This window comes from Enhydra lutris, unplaced genomic scaffold, assembly GCF_002288905.1.
Source record: "Enhydra lutris kenyoni isolate GAN:26980312 unplaced genomic scaffold, ASM228890v2 scaffoldscaffold49, whole genome shotgun sequence".
Lineage (NCBI taxonomy): Eukaryota > Metazoa > Chordata > Mammalia > Carnivora > Mustelidae > Enhydra > Enhydra lutris.
Genome location: NW_019154133.1, coordinates 2,757,525 through 2,773,228, shown reverse-complemented (window position 1 = coordinate 2,773,228; position 15,704 = coordinate 2,757,525). Strand labels below are relative to the sequence as shown.

Here is a 15,704-nt window from a genome sequence, read left to right as displayed (position 1 = left end):
GCATCTAGCCCACTCTGCTCAGCTTTCTGCCCACGGGGGTTTGAGCCCATGCGCTCTTGTTGCTTTGTCTTCTTTTACATGCATACTTCAATTAATCCAACTGTGGGCATCTTCTGTGTGCTGGGTTGTACACTAGATACAGTAAAGAGTTAGAAGGAAGAACAAGTATGGTCCTTGTCTCAGGGAACTTCTGTGTTTAGTAGTAGTAGATGTGTAGATGTGTAGAAATCATTTGTTTACACGTGTAAACCAATGCTCACTCCTTCCTATGTTTTCTAATTCCTATCTAGTTACCACAGTTAAAACATTATTCTGTTTTAGGCAAAAACAGATCTTATTTTGATTAACAAGATTAGAACTGGTGATTGATAGACTTAGGCTAAACAAAGAAATTCCGTGCCAGCCTCCTTCTTATGAGCCAGGGCCAAGCAGGCCATGACTTGGCCTGCTGCATGTAAGAAGACACTTAAAAAACAGAATTGTCAGGTGTTTCAGAATTGCAAGGAATTTCCTTATATGGCCTGAGTTAGACCTTCATGGCGTGACAGGGTCCCACTGCAGCCTGGTGGCATAGAAGGCACAGGCGGCCAGTGATTTCTAGGAACCGCCATGTAGGAGGCTGGCTTTCATGAGCTGCTGGGGAGAATGCGGGGAGCCATCTCCTTCCTCACATATCCTTACAGTGTCAAACTTTTGCACTGTTTGTTGGCCTGTTTTGTCGAGGTGGTCAGAGTTGTCATTTTTTGGCAGACTTCAAAACTGTGTTGTCTCTTTGTGCTTGGCCTGGCTCACTTTGCAGTCTCCCATTAGATACCTTACAGAAATCTCCACTTACCTTTCGCCACCAATTAAACTGCTTCCCTCAACTGTGTGTCTAGAGAAATGTTATTACATTATTGTTTAACTCCCAGTTCAAAACGATTTTGTCCTTCTGCAGACATTATATAAATTTCTTATGGATTGATCTAAAAGGCATTTTAAATTTAGATTGATAAGCTGCCATTAATCTTTAAATCTTCCAGATTTAAAATCTAGGGTATGCGGTCCCCGGGTGGCTCAGTTGGTGGAGCATCTGACTCTTGGTTTTGGTTCGGGTCGTGATCTCATGGGTTGTGGGATCAAGCTCTGCGTAGGGCTCTGCACTCAGGGAGGGGTGTGCTGGAGATTCTCTCTCTTCCTCTATCCCTCCTCCCCTCACTCTCTCTCTAAAATAAATAAATCTTTAAAAAATAAATAAAATATAGGGTAGATGATGGAATAACATGGTTAATGAATTCTGTCCACTAAAGTCATTTTTAATAAAAGATTTCTTCAGTATTTTAGGTTCCAGATGGATTCCTGAATGGCCAGTGGGTGATGGTATTTTGGGCAGGAGGCTGGATATCAGCTTCTGCTCATTTATGAGTGCTTACAATGCGACAGACTGTAGTTAGCACTTAACTACTCCATTTGGACCACAACAATGCTGTACTTGGGATCACATTATCTTTTTCTTTCAGGAGACAGGTTGAGGAATTTGCCACAAGTCAAACAGAGAGTAGATGGTAGGGCAAGACATGTTAGTTAATTTAAAAATAATTTAAAAAATTACAAAGTAATACATGCTTGTAGAAAATTCAGAGATTCATGAAAACAAAGTTCCTTCATAATTCCATCAAGTAGTTAACCATGGCTGTCAATTTGCTGTATTTTTTCTGTATACAGATGCATAAATGCGTTACTTTTTACTTATAAAAAGTGAGATCATTCTGTTTTGTAACTGGCTTCTTTCAATTAGTGGCATATCATGACCATCTTTAAATCTTCTTGGCAACATCACTTTATTGAATACAAGAGAGTCTCCTTTTTTTTTTATGTCATAAATATTTAACAAATCCCCTTAGCACTAGAAACTTTGGTTAAATTGTTTGTGATAAATGTGATGCACATCTTTTGAGCAGATCTTTACACATTGCATATATTTCTTTAGTTGAAGTTTCTAGAAGCATAAATGCTAGGTTGAAGGCTATAAACATTTTTAATGGTTTTGTTGTATGTAGCCAAATTTGCTCCAGAAATACTCTTAAACAAATTTATACTTCCACCAACAATGCAGATTTCATTTCTCCATACTCTAGTGAAACTACTATATGGCAACTATATTTCTTTGATTACTAGTGTAATAAAAGTTTTCCATTCTATTGTCTATCTTTCTTCTTTTTCTTAAACTTTGCTTTAAATACTAAATATTAAATAAGAAAAGACAAACTTTGTGATATTATGCTATTTTTATATCTCCTCTATGGGAAGAAGAAAAACATAATCTTCTCTGATGACAAATTACTTATGGAATGAAAAACAAATTAACAGAATGAGACACCTGGGCCCATCAGACATATTTCCATAACACTTGTCACCATGGTACATTTGAAGTCCTGCATTGTTGGTCTTCTTCATTTCGGTAGTGCTAATGTGAGTCCTTAACAGGTTTTAGACCACTGTATTATGGACAAGGGATATGGAGAACAAGCAATTTTATTAACAAAATTAATAAAAATAAAATAAAATTTTAAATACAGTTAGCATACACAAATTTGGAAGCAAACTGATGCTTAGAAATCACACAGTTCTCTTAGGAGGAAAGAAGGGTGTGCAGGTGTTCTAAGAAGAAACCAACTAGCCACAGGCATTCAGGTTGCCCTGGGTACCATTGAGCACATTTTATGCAGAAGATGCAGAACTTCAGCAGGTCAATTATATTTAATACCTGCCCTGATTTCTGGATAATTGTATCCAACTGCCTTGGATTGCCTATAGTATTTCAAATCCAGCATGTCCCAAACTGAATCTACTGCCCGCCTCCTTAAATTTCACTGTTTTCTCGCTCTTCCTCAGGTATTAGCATATCAATCTAACCAGAGAGTATCAATCCCCAAGACTCAATTTTATTTCAAATACCTCTGTTTTCTCTAATATTTCCCTAATTCAGGCTTCTATCTTAATCATTAAGTATTTTTGAACCTTTCTTATGTGCCAGATCTTCTCCTAGGCTTGGTGGTGATGGGGGAGAGAGCAAGGCTTACAGGGAAAAAAAGAAAAAAGCCTTGCTTTTTGGGGGATGTGCTGGGGAAGTACACAGGTGAAGCAGACAGTAAAAAAGTAACTAAGAAATCTAAGGGGTGCCTGGGTTGCTCAGTTGGTTAAGTGACCAACTCCTGGTTTCCACTCAGGTCATGATCTCAGGGTTGTGAGATTGAGTCCCACCTGGGGCTCAATGCTCAGTACAGAGTTCTTTTGGGATTCTCTCCCTCCTCCTGTTGTGCTCTCTTTCTCTCTAAAATAAATAAATAAAATCTTAAAAAAAAAAACACAACAAAACTCTAAGATGGAGGTGATTGTTTTGAATACCGTTTTAGGTTGCCTACAGAGGTAATATTTAACCTATGATTTAAGAGAAGAGCCTGCCAGGATTCTGGGAGGAGCATTCTAAACAGGCCAGGCCAGGAAGAAGACCTTACTAGACTCAAGGAACAGAAAAGGGGCCATTAAGGACAGTAATTGGCAGAATGAAATCATATTGGAACGTCATGTAACGAAGTCTGAACGTTGTAATATTAAACATGATGGGAAACTTTTGAAAGTTTCTAAGGAGAGGAAAAACATGTTGTGATTTATGTTTTTCAAAAAGAAAACCATGGCTGCTGTGGGAGACTGGATTATAGAGGGGGGAAGGTAGATGCGGGGAAGGTAGATCCTGGTGATCAATTCATAATTGACCTGCTGAAGTTCTGCATCTTCTGCATAAAATGTGCTCAGTGGTACCCAGGGCAACCTGAATGCCTGTGGCTAGTTGGTTTCTTCTTAGAACACCAGCACACCCCTCTTTCCTCCCAAGAGAACTGTGTGATTTCTAAGCATCAGTTTGCTTCCAAATTTGTGTATACTAGCTATATTTAAAATTTTATTTTTAAGATTTTATTTATTTGAGACAGAGAGAAAGAGCACAAACAGGTGGAGGGGCAGAGGGAGAGGGAGAGGGAGAAGCAAGCTCCCCACTGAGCAGGGAGCCTGACAAGGGGCTCAGTCCTAGGACCCTAAGATTATGACCTGAGTCAAAGGCAGACACTTAACTGACTGAGCCACCCAGGTGCCCCTAAAATTAAATTTTAAATAAGATCATTAATATTATAAAAAATAATGCAATATGAGAACAAATTATCATTTCTAGGGAAAACTAGGTCAGTTTGGAAAGAGAGTACATGACTGAAAAAAAAAAAAAAACCCAACAGTAAAAATCATGCTTTCTGCCACAGATTCCTTCATATACATCTCATGCCTTCACTCTACAGAAACTAAAGCTAGAGATCAGAAAATGCATTTAGGAGTATGACTTAGCAGGAGAGAAAACCAGAGCACTCATTAGTAAAAACGTGCCAAAGATAGACTTTGCACCACTGTTTGAACTTTGGCAAATGAATATATGTGCATTAAGTTAAAATAAAATGTTGAAGGTATGCAGTGTGGTTTGTGTGTCCTTCTTTGGCCTGTCACATCAGGTGAGTGGGCTTCTACTTTGGAGCTAGAAGTGATACACTGGGTAAGGGAAAAAGAATCAGGGATAATAATGATCCTTGCCACTTGCATGGGCTGAAGCCGATCTGCTTGGCATATACCCTTCTGCTTTTGAGAAGCTGCTAATGCTCTACATTTCTACTGCTGACCAACATTTGTCCTCTTTTCCAGCCTTCTCATTTCCATAATTCATCACGAATAACACACTTACCACCACACTTGCCACAATGCTGTACAGAGCAGCCTGTATAAAAAGCTGTATTGGTCTAAACTTCTTGAAGGGATCATGTGCTTAACAATTTGTATCACCCAGTGCTGACATGTGGTAGATGGTCAATGTTTGTTCAATGGACAAATGAAATAGGCTATCTACTTTGATTTTTTGAACTGAGAAATCTCTTTGTAAGCATTAAATGATAATCCATACTATACTGTTACGTACTGAATGTCTGTGCCTCCCTCAAATTCGTATGTTGAAGCACTAACCTCCTAGTGTGACTAAATTTGGAAATGGGTCCTCTAAGAAAGTGATTAAGGTTAAATGAGATCAAAGCGGGGTGGGGGGTGTCCTGATCCAACAGGATTAATGCCCTTATGAGAAACACCAGAGAGCTTGTTCTCTGTAACCCAGAGTATCCTCACCAGACACCAACCGTGCTGGCACCTTTATCTTGGCACTGTCTCCAGAGCTGTGAGAAAATAAATTTCTGTTGTTTAAGCCATCCAGTCTGTGGTTTTGTTACAGTGGAGTGGACTATACGTATGTGTAGAATAGATTGTTTTCTCCTTCATATTTGGTTTGCCAGAAGGAGTCTGAGGAGTAAGCGAACTTTGATACGTCTAAGAGATGGTTCTCTTTTAGCTTTCAAGAAAAAAATGTTTCTCCTCTGATTATTTTTCTTTACTAACAAAATACATAGTACCATCGCAGGAAGAAGCCTTTTTGTTTGGAAAGCCTTTTACCCCCTAAAGTTAAACCTATAATTCAAATTAAAAATAGCTTTTATCTTGGTACAATGAACAAAAAAACAATTTTTAGTAGTTTCACAAGTGGCTAGTCTCTGTGATTCCCTTGACTCTTCCCTCAGACTTGTCACACCTTGTATCTGCAAGATGGTTTCCAGAGTTCCTCTGCATATTACCTGAGATTAAAACAAGAGGAAGGGGGAGAGGCCATACGAGCAGCATACTTACCCTCTTACAGGAAAAGCGAGTGATTTTCCAGCAGCTATCAGCATACTTCTATCCATCTCAATGGCCGTAATCCTGTCACAGGCTCAAACCTAGGTGCAAGGGGAGCTGAGAAAACACTATTTAGTTTATCCCATTCCCATTTTGAAGGGGGTAAAGAAACTTTTGGGCTAGTCAGTGAATGGTGGTATTTGCCAAACAGGGTTACTGGAAAACGACTGGCAGGTGAGCTAATTTTAAGAAATAATCCTCCAGGTATGGGCTTAATCACCCCAAGGTGGGCTTTTCATTTCACACCTTACCAAAGAACTTTAACCAGCTTCTAACCAATACTTTTTTGATTACAACTAGCTAGGCTGCAAACATTTCATTAGGCAATTCTATACCAAGTCTTATCTGTACCTATTACAATATAATACTGACTTCAGCTATTGAATATACATTAGCTGTATTGTTTATTGTTTTGTGTGGGGCTAATGACACTATTCTACTTTTCTGTCAATGATACACAAGGAACTGGCAAGTGGGGCCTTCTAATTTGAGGCTATGGTTAAACACATAATCTGAGTTTATCAATATTGTATTTTGACCAAGAACCTACCCATAGCTTACCACTAGTTAACATTTCTAAGTTTGCATCCCACATTCACTGGTCCTACTTAAGAAGATCTCTGAAAGGGAAGATAACTTATCTTTGTGTAATTACTGCTATCCTTAATGGTGCAGTAATGGTGTTAGTACAGGCTATGGCAAGTTTTTACCTAATGTAGTCTAAAATACCATTCGAATGGAGACTTCATCAGAACAAAAACATACGTGTTCTAATTGAGACCTTAAATAGGGAGGAAAATTGGGGTTGAGAAAATAAGAAAAATAAAGTCATGTTTGCTACACAAAAGTAGAATTCCTGAGGTTCTATATGGTAGCCATGGTGAACACAATTTGGCTGAAGTTTGCCTAAAAAAACAAATCAAAAAAGAGAAAGACAGTAATAGTCTTTAAGGAAAAACAAAAACAAAAACAAAAAACCAGATAAATTCTTTAAGAAAAGCACTGGTTTTACTGCTGCTGAGACCTAAGAGAATTTTCTCTCATGAGTCCTCATAAAGGTACACTGTGGTGTAGCAGGCATCAGCCTTAAAATAAACACATGTGTTGAAAACGCAGTTTCTGATGATTGTTTTGCTAGTAGAAGCCAACAGCACAGAAGCAAATTGCAATGCAGTGAAGATAATTCTATTATCTTTTGGAAGAACTAAAATGTGGATCAAATATGTAGCTTTTTGAAAATCTCCCAGAGGATACAATTTGGATTCCTCTCTTTACTAGTTGAGAATACAGGCTTGTTTTTAACATAATCCCCAAACTCCTCTCTTCCCGTAAGTAATAAAACCCGTTTTAAAACTAGACAAATTATTTTTAGATGTAAGGCCACTGTTCCCTTTTAATATCAAAAACAGATGAAGTAGACTACGTAGATTATTTATCTGAGGAACATGGTTTCCTAAATAATGTGCTTTAAATGTCTACTCTCAGAATAGACAAAGCACATTTTAAAATGCTGGTTTATGGTTTTACTACCTACACACGAGGTTAATTTTTAAAAGGTTAAAAGAGTATTCACAGAAGTGTTTCCTGTTTGAATTATGTTCAACTTTTTTTATTAATATTGGTTACATTTGTAACACAGTGCACCTATTCACAAAGACTTAAAATGATCATAATATAAAGTGTAAACCTAAAAAATGATCATAAACTCATTCCATATCTGTGAAATGGAGCAGTTAAGTATAATTAAATTTACAATAATTGTAAGGGATAGAGAGAACACTGAAATGGAAGGGGAAAAACACTATTCAAGATCTAAACAACACAGCTACTGCTGTACTGAGAAAATAATTTATTAAATGAATATAATAATAGGAATAAAATGCATCATAAAAGTAAAAAAAGTAAATTCTAAATATAAATAGTGGTTTATCTAATTAATAAGTTTTCTTCACCCATCCCAAACTTTACATACAATCTTCTGAAAAGCCAGATTCAGAAGTGTATGGTTCACTTTAAAACAGACATGTATGTAGCATTATAACATCTGGGATTTAGCAAAGATCATCTTATCATTAGACTAAAAATGAAATTAATTTAAATGATTGTTCTTTTTAAACCTTTTAAGCCTAGAATATTTTGAAATGAACAAAGAGAAGAGTTTATTATATCCTTCCTGTCTCTCTCCCAGGATAGTAAACAAACTTCTGGTGTACTTTGTGGAAAATATTGAGACAGAACGTAGTTGTGCATTTTGACAAAGGCTTTTAAAATTTTTGGTACTTTGTAAGAAACAGTGTCCTTTTTAGATCAAAAGTTAACAACAGCCACTTGATCTCATAATCTATGGAAGTAGGATTTTAAACAACTACATTTTAGTATGTACATCAAGATACTGATAAACTTTTAGATAGTGAAGAAAACAAAACTGGAGATGGTTATTCTATTTCCCCAGTAAGTTTCCCTCAGCTTTTAAAAAGCACATGCAATTCAATATACCGAGCAGTATTTCAAAATGCTAGCACAATCACAACACTTATTAACAGCAATATGCAAAGCACTGGAAATAGAAAATAAATGAGAAACTTCATGTTGTAAAAATGAAACAAGGCACTTTCGAAAACTATAAGCCAATCTGAAAGAAACACTTTTTCATAAAGCTGACTCACAGACCCTAGCAAACTGGTGTAAAAAGTTAAATAGTGAAGGCACTACATAATTCTTTTTCCTAACTCCACTTACTAAAGAAATTCACCAATTAAACTTGGCACAAAGGAGTTTAATTATCATAAAGTGCATCACTTGGCTAAATATATTAAAAGGAAAATCAGCCTTAATATATTATAGCAACATATTCACATATACAGAAATAAAAATGCAATCCCAGGAGTCAATGTAGTTAAGGAACTTTATAGTATATATGGCTTTTTATTTTGTATTTTTTTTATAACTCCCTACTTGCTTAGAATCTTTATTTTCAAAAGAGTATACCTTGATTAGCAAAAAGAGGTAGTATTCTGAAAGAGGAAAACTCACTGATTCTATAGGTAGAGATTTAAGATAAAGATTATGTGGAAAATAAACAAGTACAACATATTATAATAAACTAGGATACTTATTATAGTACTCTGATAATGTATCAGCTTTTAAAATCAAGGCTATTTTATCACTTTAGCTATGTTATTTTATGTTATTATAGCTCTTTCAAATAGTTTTCCTTTGGTATTAGAAAGTTTTCTTCTTTTTAAATAGCAGTAACATTGCAAACAGGCAATTTTTATTTACAGATGGTAAATGTATCGATATTTAAAACTTAATTCATCTTTACCACTGATTTAAACGACTAATGAAAATATATCATGTCATAGATACAAAGAAGTATATATCAACCAGATAGTAACATGCATTTAATGTCCATTTAACTGATAAAATTGGCATTTTAAACACAAACTCAAACACACACACATACACACAAGAGTATGCACACACACATTACTTTGGAGCAACATATTGGCAAAATACCAAAATAATTTATGCACATTATTTAAGAATTGAGTCTTGATAACAGAACTCAAACTTAATTTTTTTTTTAGTGTATTAAATACAAAGGTTGGATAAAAGACAATTTAAAGCAGCAGTGAATACATTCCTTATCCCAATAACTTAAAAAACTTTTCTTTATGTAAACTTTTACATGTGCAATCTTTCTGTTTTCTGTAAATGCTTCACTCTTTTTTCTTTTTAAGTATTTGCCATTCTATTCTAAATTTGCTGAAACATACACATGGAAGGAACTGCTTGTCATGTATTAGTCTTCTTCAGCATTGTATGCCACTTCTGCAACTTCTATGTCTGATACAGAATTTTCAGGTTCATTAAAACTTAAGCATGGCTTATCATCAGTTCTGCAAGAAAAGAGAAACATGTCAACAAAGAGATTAGAAACATGCGAATTCACTTCACTATTACCTTTAAAATTTTTTTATCTGATGGAAAGATTATTTAAAAACTATAATGTGAAAATATTTAATGGAAAAGAATATTTAAATAATTGATCAGAAATTACACACACACCCACACACACACACATTTGTATACATATATATATTTAACGATTTTATTTATTTATTTGACAGAGAGAGAGAGAGAGACCACAAGCAGGGGTAGTTGGAGGGGGAGAAGCAGGCTCCCCACTAAGCCAGTAGCCCAACATGGGGCTTGATTCCAGGACTCTGGGATCATGACCTGAGCCAAGAGCAGCTGCTTAACGGACTGAGCCACCCAGGTGCCCCAAGAAATTTTATATTTTTAAGTTGTTATTACCAGACAACATCTATGGAGATATATTTTTGAGTCTTTCAGCTCTCCCAACTACCATTTATCACTAAAAATCCAATTTATAATGACCTTTACCAACATAAATTTGTTCTCATAATTACGCTTAGCTGCTACCACTAAAGTATTTATAATGACTTTGGATTTATAAGTAATAAATATTCTATGTGCTTTCAAATATACTATCTTCATCATTCCTGTTAGGTAGGCAGGCTTGTTGCTATTATAGTATCCCACTTTTTGAATGGGAAAAGACTGAGGGAGATTAATTTGTTAAACTTAATAAAATTAATGAATTAACTGAATAGGTAATTTAGACATATCTTCAAAGTAAGTAATAATTTACAGCCTAGATGCCAAAGATTCATTTTTAGGGACAGCCTAGACTTTCGAATAGTCTGTCTTTATTTGCTCAGCAGATTCACGATACAATAACACTGAGTTCATAAAAAAAAAACAAACTTGATACAGTATTACTATTTCCCTCTAATTAATCAGATAATAAGCCAAATATTATTTACCTAGATTCCTCATGCAAAACATCTTGATCAACCTCAAGTGAGGAGGACTCCACCTTTGGGATGTGTCCACCTTCTGTTTCTGATGCGTGCAATGACTCTTCAGGTTCTAAAGACAATGTTCTGAAAGTAAATTAGAGCAACAAGTTATTTTCTACGAATAAAGTATGTATTAGTTTATTTTTGTAAATACACATAACTTTAGTAGTCTTTAGCTATTCTTAATATAGCTAATAAATTGCTGACTCTGGGAGTCAACAGAGAAACTAGTATTTATAATTAATGTAAAATGATTTTAATGTCAATTCAATATATGCTGACAAGAACACAAACTACAACTTTCGTATGTAAAAGTTGGTAGAAATGCCTAGAAACAAAGATACCACTTAAACAGGTTAAAATGAATAATGTTTATCTTGAACAGCTAGAGACTTGTTATTTCTGATGTTTCCCATCCTTCAAATGTTCAACCTCCTAAATAATTTACCGAAAGGCAATTTTCCCAATCTATAAGAAATCACACCAAGAGTCTAAGACTTCTGGAATCAGAAATTTCCTAAATCATACTAAAATACAAAGGGCATTTAGCCCAGAGTATTAAGAGTTTAATGAGTAAGGCTAAAAATGTAAATATCACAATACACCTGATTCTGCTCTCTAGAGTTTCTATATGAAGTTGCTTTTCATGCAGCAGTTTCTTCAGTGATTCCACCTCTTTTTGTTTTTCGAGTAGTTCTTTTTGAAAACGGTAGTTTGTCTCTTCTAAAGTTTCACAGAAAGCCTTAAAAACAAACAAAAAAATTCAGAAAAAAAATTACTTATGCAGTATCTTCCTCAAGAGCATTTATTTGAGGAGTTAAAGAACATAATCAAAATAATATGTATGCAGCCCCAACAATTTGTTCCCTTTACTCATCTTTTTCGGTCTCTGCTGTCTTGCTATCTGCCACCTACCAGCGGGACTTCTAACTACAGGTCCCCTTTCTTGAGAATTGTTAATCAGTAAGCCACAGTGCTTGAAATGAGTATGTGATAACCCTCTAGAGTAGAACTGGGGGAAAAAAATGACCAAGTTTTAAGTTTCTGTTCTCCTTCATCTATTTTTGCCTAGTCCTAGATGAATATACTTTTTTGAAAAACTGACTATTCATTCGTATTAGCTTAGCAGCAATACTATTGTAACAACCTCCTCCACAACACCAAAACAATGTTGGGTTCTTTTTTCAACATTGTTTTTCTCTTGCTTCTCCTTTTCCCAGAGTCATTCAAAATTGATATGTTATCCTTCATACCCGGGATCCCTACTAAACACTGCTGAAATAAAGATAAAACAAACAAAATTGTTCTACCATAAAAAATGATGTCATAAAAAATGTGGGTCACTTGTTTTGATGAGGCTTTCAGCGTTACTGATCAATTCTTTTAATTATTCCTAGTTATCTATCACTCCCTGTCCTGTCTTCTCTATGACTGTTTCAGAACTTCACCCCTGGTAGGTCCCCTACAATGTGTTACTATTGCTGATTCCAAACCCAGCAGATGATCTTGATTACTGTATCAGGGGGAAGAAAAATCACTGACTCCCTGAATCCCAGCTACCTTCACATCCTGTTCTTTTCCTTAAGAACATGAGACTCTTTATCTTATCTACCTATCTTCCTCCTCTGGAAGCGTGTTCAACCACATACACTTTGTCTTAAATTTTCAACCTTTCCCCCTCCACTAGACCCTAAATTTCCTTAATAAACTTGACTGAAGTTGATTAAGCAAGTCCTAAAAATTTCTCTATAAAGAAAAATCATCACCTCCCTCTTAATCATGAGTCTGTCTAGCTATTAACTCACCTCCTTCCTTTCAAAATGAAAAAATTTATCACAAAAGGTTTTTATCACCCAAATTTAGCCCCCCATTTACTTCTAAAATCATTAAATTAGAGGATTTTCATTTTCTTTTTCTGTACCAACTATGCCTAGGGAAAGGCAAACAATGACCTTCTAATTGTCAAATCCAAAGTGTTGTTTTAATGACTTCACTGCATGTCACTATTGACTTAATTTTTTTTTTAATTTAATGGAATCTCTTTCATTGGCCTCCATGAAACTTTATGGTTTGCTTCTTAACTTGGACAGCTACTTCTTAGCTTTTTATCTGTTCTTTGCATGTGGGCATTCATCAGAGTTTTGCCCTTGGTTATGTATTCTCTTGCTCTATATGTCATTCCTGGGCAATTGCACTTACTGTTAAGACTTCAGCTCTCATCTCCACTATATGCTATCAATTTCTAATGGGTTTGTTGTTGTTATTGATCTTCAGCCCTCAACATTTCCTGAGTGCATAAACATCATTCATATATCTGCTGGTCCTCTTCAACTAGATGTACCAATGGCAAGTCAAATAGCGTTCGCAAGGGAGTATCTATTCTACCGTCTCATCATTAAAGTCATCAAGCAGGCATCTTAGATAACTCCAGTCCCCTAATTTCTATGGCCCAAAGATAACCCAGTCTTTCCACCTTTCCCTTACCCTCATTCTCTACTGCCTCATCAACACTTCTTATGTTTTTGTCATTTTTTTCTCATTTCTACAGTCTTCAGTTCTTAACCAAACTACACCACCAGTAAACTAATTGGCTCACCTATGTTTACTTTGGCAATGTAAGTTGGCTTTCTTCCTTTTTTTTTTTTAAATTGTTATGTTAGTCGCCATACAGTTGACTTTCTTAAAAATACATTTGATCATGTTACCTATGATTTAATACTGCCTAAATAATAAGGCCAAATATATGTAGGCAAATGAAGTACCTTATGATGTGACATATCCCTTTTACCCCAACTTCATAGCTTGCTGTATTTACCTTTCCTTTCGTCTGGTCCTCTACATAACCCATGTTCCACCCAACTGAATTATTTTCAGTTTCTCAAATATTTATCTTTATATAGATGGAAGTATATAATATATATCAGTCTGTGGCTTATTTTTTTTTTACCTAATGACATAAGATGAATGTTATAAACATACCCATATTTAAAAATCTGGGTATAGTCACATATGAGAAAAACTGAACAGTGTTCAACAATCATGCAAATAGAACATAGGAACACAGAGAAAAACAAAATAAATGAACCACACATGACTTCCATAGATAATAGTACGGGTGACCAGACAAACTAAGGCTTCTGGCTATAAAATACCTAGCTAAAAATTCAACTTTTTTAAACAGCTATGTGGGCAAGAAACAGAGGTAAGTCTCCGGGAACAAAAACGAAGAGAAATGAAAACAAGTACCACCAGCATCTGCACTAATATAGCTTTGGGTAATGGGTGAAAAAGGAGTAAGGAGAGGTTGCTTTTGGTAACTTTGAACTTTAAACACCAAGATGGGATAAGAGATGAATCAGGCACATTTTAAGGGCTAGTGGCAAAAAATCAGATACTTAGGAATAAAGTAAGGACTCTAAAGAGCAAAGCCATTAATAAAAGTCACTCATCAACATTGGAATACATCAAGGAAGATTGTGTGTCTCATCTTGGCCTCTATGTGGGAGAGGTAAAGTCTTCCCTGAAGAATCTGTAACTATGGGCCAATGCCTCATGTGGATTTTGGTTTGAATTTATACTATTCACAATCAGTCAGAAATACCCAAGCTTTGAAATTAGCATAAAAAATGGCCTAGGATCAATGATATTCAAGGTATGCCTGCAGAATAAAACAAACTTCTATGGAAGGATATACCCTCAAGTTTGGCTGTTCAGTGTTCTTGGAGACAAGGTTCTAATTAGGGCAAATTTATAACCTAAATTACAAAACACACTTGGATATCATCCACTGAAAAGATGATTAGAATTCCATAAACTTCAGATAGCATATTATGAGATAAAGACCATAAGAGATGAACATGTAAAATGACTGGAAAATATTTTTTAAAAGCCACTATTAAAAAAAAAATCAGGTATACCTGAGCCAAAACAATAGAATCTCAAGACATGACAAGTATAGTCAATATTATTAAGATTTTTTTTTAAGATTTTATTTGTTTATTTGACAGAGAGAAATCACAAGTAGGCAGAGAAACAGGCAGAGAGAGAGGAGGAAGCAGGCACCCTGCCAAGTAGAGACCCTGATGTGGGACTCAATCCCAGGACTCTGAGATCATGACCTGAGCCAAAGGCAGAGGCCCAACCCACTGTGCCACCCAGGCATCCCAATATTATTAAGATCTTAATGGAAGTATCAAACAGTAGAATAATCCTGTCTGAAGACAATAAACTGGAAGCTAGAACTAAGAAAATTACAGAATTTATTCATTGAAGAATGAAGCACAGGGAGATGGAGACATAACATGAAAAATTAAGACAGATGGAAAAGGAAAATAACTAACACATATAGTTATAAACTGGCCTAAAATAGAGAACAGAGAGAATGAGGAGAAGCAATACTCGGTGAGAAAACAGCAGAAAATTCTCAGAACTGATTGAATAGTAGCATTTTCAGACTTGGGAAGAATAATGCATCCCAAGGAAGACAAAAATAAACACCACCCATACATAAGATGGTAAAACTGCAACTGTGAAAATCAAAGAGAAGGTCTCTAAAACACTAGGGAGAAAAAAGAGTCTACTAGAAAGGGACAACAATGAACTGAAAATAGATATTTCACAGCAGCGGTCTACAGCAAAGGCAGGAGAAAAGACCTCAAAGAACTGAGAAGGACTATCAAGGTGGAATTCTAGACCCAGTTAAATCATACTTCAAGAATGAAAGCAAGATTTAAAAAATTTCAGACATTAAAGACCTAAATATTACCAACACACATTCACTGCAAGAGCTATTAAATGGTGTATTTTAAGAGCAATTAACTGAGCCCCAGTGGAAAAAGTGAGACAAAAGAACTTAGAATGGTGAGGAAAGGAAGTGCCAGTATGCAGGTAATTAAAGGAAGCACCGGCTCACTTTTGGGGAGGCTCGGTTCTAAATTATTTGATGAAAACAGTATTTGGCCATTAAATAAAAGTGAATATAGAGCTTAGAAGCCAGGAGTAGAGGGAAAAGGGAGGAAAGAA

The 15,704-nt window shown here is 35.6% G+C and overlaps 1 protein-coding gene across 1 annotated transcript in view; it reads right to left on the bottom strand.

Annotated features, from left to right (window-relative positions):
* Positions 1 to 8,802: 8,802 nt before the first annotated feature.
* The window catches only part of LOC111156809 (sorting nexin 16), a 40,837-nt gene continuing 33,935 nt past the window's right edge, over positions 8,803 to 15,704 (bottom strand). The window contains exons 6-8 of the mRNA XM_022517886.1: positions 11,288 to 11,424; positions 10,647 to 10,766; positions 8,803 to 9,695 (exon numbers count right to left, since the gene is read on the bottom strand). Of these exons, the coding sequence (XP_022373594.1) occupies positions 9,599 to 9,695; positions 10,647 to 10,766; positions 11,288 to 11,424 (354 nt within the window). The 3' untranslated portion in view covers positions 8,803 to 9,598. The remainder of the gene's footprint in view (positions 9,696 to 10,646; positions 10,767 to 11,287; positions 11,425 to 15,704) is intronic.